General features: G+C 45.2%; 1 protein-coding gene across 1 annotated transcript; it reads left to right on the top strand.

Moving 5' to 3' along the window:
• The first annotated feature begins 1,454 nt into the window (after positions 1-1,454).
• LOC140128347 (vitelline membrane outer layer protein 1 homolog) lies at positions 1,455-3,644 on the top strand. Its single transcript, XM_072149983.1, has 3 exons — positions 1,455-1,679; positions 1,876-1,991; positions 3,318-3,644. The coding sequence occupies exons 1-3, from the start codon at positions 1,530-1,532 to the stop codon at positions 3,613-3,615; spliced, it is 564 nt and encodes a 187-aa protein (XP_072006084.1). The 5' UTR covers positions 1,455-1,529; the 3' UTR covers positions 3,616-3,644.
• The last annotated feature ends 437 nt before the right edge of the window (positions 3,645-4,081 follow it).

The following is a 4,081-nucleotide window of genomic DNA, read 5'->3' as shown; positions in this document are numbered from 1 at the left end:
TCTCACGCCCATTTAGCTGAAAAAAGAGGGGGGAAAAAAAACTTTGTTCCCGCGAATCAGCGTAAAACTTCGGCTTCGCGACTAATCAAATTTTTGGTGAAATTCGTATGGAATTCCACTTCGTTAGAATCGATTCGCCCATCTCTAGTCATGTCCTGTATTCTGCCATAATATGGCGGTTGTTGCTTGGCTTTCAATGTAAAGTAGTAGGGAGAGGATCGCTCACCCCTCCTCTCTCCTGCATCCGGCTATATGCTCGACCGGGATTTGTAAGTAAAATCAAATTTAGTTTCCACATGCAAAGTAGGCAATGTTCAGAGCAATCAGGACTTTCTCCAGAAGTTCCATTTTAGCCTTCAGGCTCACCACTACCGATAAAACAATTGGGTGCAGGAGCATGCGCCACGGGTATTTCAGCCGGTGCCAGCAGGTGTTATCGGCAGGTGTTTGGTTACAGGTACCACATTCGGCAAACCCAAAGCTGAACGTGTGCGCTGGTTAAAAACACCAACTGTACTGCAGCCTCGGGGTTCCTACCATTGTCCAGTTGTAGTTGGTGAGCGATTAGCAGCTTGATGCTGATCAGAACCTCCACCATGTGGCTTCTCGGGCCGGGCGCATCAAGTGTAAAAAAGCACAGAAGAAGTAGTGGCCCTCTGCCCTCATGTTGGTGGAGATGGAAAGATGACAATTAGGAAATACTTGGAGGAAATGGAAATCTGCAAATTGGAGTCAACAGCACCCGGGCTTATTTGCTTTATTTATAAATTGTAGAAAGCTTCATTCCACACAGCAAAGAGTGGAGCATCTTGTCCAATCCAGATATCCTCCATCACATCCGAGCATGTGCCATATGTTGTCTAAGGTTCTACAAGCAGCTCGGCCAGGTCTGAAGTGTTGGAGGACACCAGGATGACTTGATGGAGATTGTTGTTTCCTATTATGGATAACAGAGGAGGGACTGTAAGAAACGGTAGAGGAAGAAAAGGTTTGTCTCAAGGTGGATAACCATGGCTGCTCTCTTTCACAAGCAGCACCACACCTGAGCATCGCTTGTGCTGGTCATCTCCATTCTTCTCTGAGGAGTCATCAGCGGTGTCTATGAGCCCATAGCAACACATGGAGCCATGAGCAAAAGCCACGGCCGTATCACAGGTGGAAAAAATGTGCATCAGGGGTAAATGTGACTATTTGTTTATATTATTTGATAGAAAACATATAAAACTTTTTTCCTTTCCCTCCGGCTCTGCTTGTGTATTATATTGTATTGTATTGTTGGGTAACTGGAAGCTTTGTGATTTTGTAATATTTACAAAGCACAAAACTAAGTACAAATAGGCACAAAAATAAGTACATAGAGCAATATTCTGTATAAATTAGGTTAATAATTAATATTACAATTATTTCTGGTAAGAGGATGTCTAAAAGAAGATAAAAAAAATCTCGGCTATAAATTTAGGACACAAATTCAGAAGGAGACACCATTCACCTTTAGCTGTCGGAGCTGATCCAAAGTTCAACTTCAGAAGATGTTCTCTGCCGTCCTAATATCATTACTGATCCAGGCAACAATTACCACAGGACAATGGATTTCAGTTGGCAACGGTGGTCCTTGGGGTGACTGGGGATCTCAGCAGTGGTGTCCACCTAGGACTGTAGCGAGAGGATTCAGCTTAAGGGTAAAGTATTATAACAGAAATCTGATGAGAGGAGTGGATAGTGGTGGTGGGGAGAAGCCTCAGTGGGGATCCCTCTATCACCTATAACTTGGTAACGTCTCAGCTTCTCTAGAACACAGATTCTGAACAAATTGGGGTCTATGTTGCAAAGTGTAAATCAACAAAGGTTTGACCATCAGAATGTCCTTGTTTTTAGGTGGAACGTCCACTTGGATCTGACGGAGATGATACTGCCCTGAATGCAATTAGACTACATTGTGCTTCACCATCAAGCAGAGATACAAAGGAAACAATCACATCTTCCGAGGGCAGGTAAGTCCAAACACTTATGTATTTTAAGATTATTTGTCTTCGGTTTAGGATATTTCTGACAACCTCTGTGTTCCTGAAGAACATCCCCACCTCCTAGGGCAGTGATCGCGAACCTTTTGGAGACAGAGTGCCTACACTACAAGGAAAATCCACTTATTTACTGTGAAGTGGCAACATGACATTTTAAACAGTAACTTATTGCTCCCTGTTCTTCCACATCTTTCAATCGTATCAGCCCCTGAGGCCACCAATACAGTTGAAAGAAGGAGGGAAAATTAAGTCTCTCGTGGTAGCTTCTCCCCAGGGTCTCTCTGTAGAGAAAGAATGGTGGGTCCAGCTGGATGAGCTTCAAAGATAATGCAGTTCTATCAACACCTTCTCACTTTTCCTGCAGTTCCAAACAGCTAATGAAGTGTCGCTTAAGTTGCCTGGGACTGCAGGAAGATTTACTATTCCGCTAACTCTGTCCTGGGGCAATTGTCTGAGTGCCCACAGAAATGGCTCTAAGTGCCACCTCTGGCACTCGTGCCATAGGTTTGCCACCACTGTCCTAGGGCACACACGCACCGGCAATGTAAAATTTAAAGGGCCAGTACACCACTAATTGTCGCTGGCCAGCTGCCATTTCTGTTAAATAGCCGGCTCCTTCATGTGTTCCCTAACGGATCTTTGTGCTTCTATGCCGATGAGAAAGCTTTGTTCCATGCCCTTTGAGATTATCCTGATTTCCCGTTGTGACCTCGATTCTGTTCCTGACTCTGATTCCCTGCTGCCTGTCCTGACCTACCGCTACGTCCCCGACTCTGATCCTGTGCTGCCTGTCTCGACCTCCTGCCTGTTCCCGACCACGTGTTTGCCTTACAATTCTCTACTACACCTTGGCCGCCATCGCCGACATAGTCACGCCTTTGGAACTTCCTGGTGGCACCATGCAGCAACAAGTCCAACCTGCTTTGTGGTGGGCTCTGGTGAAGACCGGGTACCACTTAGACTCTGGTCCCAGGTGTCGGCTTACGTCATTGTCTGCGGTGGTCCAGTGGGCACCCCTGGTGCCTGACAACCCAGGCAAGTCTATGGACTCATTCACAAAGATGTCCATTGGACTGTTGTTTGCGTCCTAAAAATTTGCACTTGTCATGAGCAGAGAAATAGAAAATGGCATGAAAATGAGTTTAAGTGCAATACTGCAGAAGGAGGCAAAGTGTTTCCAACCTTCTCCTTCTGCTCACCTACCTTAGATGTTCTCTGACAGCCGCTGTTAGTCATTTCTCATGTTTAAAAATGTCTTGTATGACAAATAACCTTATCTTTGGTCTGTCTTTGCAGTTGGGGCGACTGGACTCCTGTTTCATGGTGTCCCAGTGGACATCTCATAAGTTTCAAGTTGCAAGTGGAGCCAAATCAGGGCAAAGGAGACGACACAGCAGCCAACAACATCATGATGCAGTGTTCAGACCACACTATTCTTAGAGGAAGAGGTGGCTCCTGGGGAACTTATGCCACCTGGAGTGGAGTTTGCCATTCTGGGATCTGCGCTATCCAAACCAGAGTAGAAAGAAATCAGGGGCGCGGAGATGACACCTCTCTCAATGATGTCAAGTTTGGATGTTGTTGGACTATGTAAGAACTCAATAAAGTTAAAACTTAAAGGGACACTTTGTGTCTTTTGAGATGTCCACATGGTAGTAAATAATCCAATTTCCATTGGTTATGAACTTGTTTTAAAATGTGGTCGGACCCGACTATATACTTCATTATAATTGGTAAGATCCGGACTCCTCTGTCTCCTCTGACTCAAGATATTGTGGGAGGAGGTCAGCAGGAGACCCTCTTGTCTCACAATAAATGGGGAATGGTGGTGAGAAACCGCAATGAAAGGAGGTTGCTATGGACCACGTCTCAGATATATTAATGATGTTGGGTCTTAGTCTACAATGTCCAAATTTACATTTGAAAATATATCTACAAACATTAGTTGTACATAAACCATTGGGGCAGATTTACTTACCCGGTCCATTCGCGATCCAGCGGTGCGTTCTCTGCGCTGGATTCGGGTCCGGACGGGATTTATTAAGGTAGTTCCTCCGCCG

Source organism: Engystomops pustulosus, chromosome 4, assembly GCF_040894005.1.
Source record: "Engystomops pustulosus chromosome 4, aEngPut4.maternal, whole genome shotgun sequence".
Classification (NCBI taxonomy): domain Eukaryota; kingdom Metazoa; phylum Chordata; class Amphibia; order Anura; family Leptodactylidae; genus Engystomops; species Engystomops pustulosus.
Note: the sequence above shows the minus strand (reverse complement) of the source record. Positions and strands in the feature narration are given on the sequence as shown.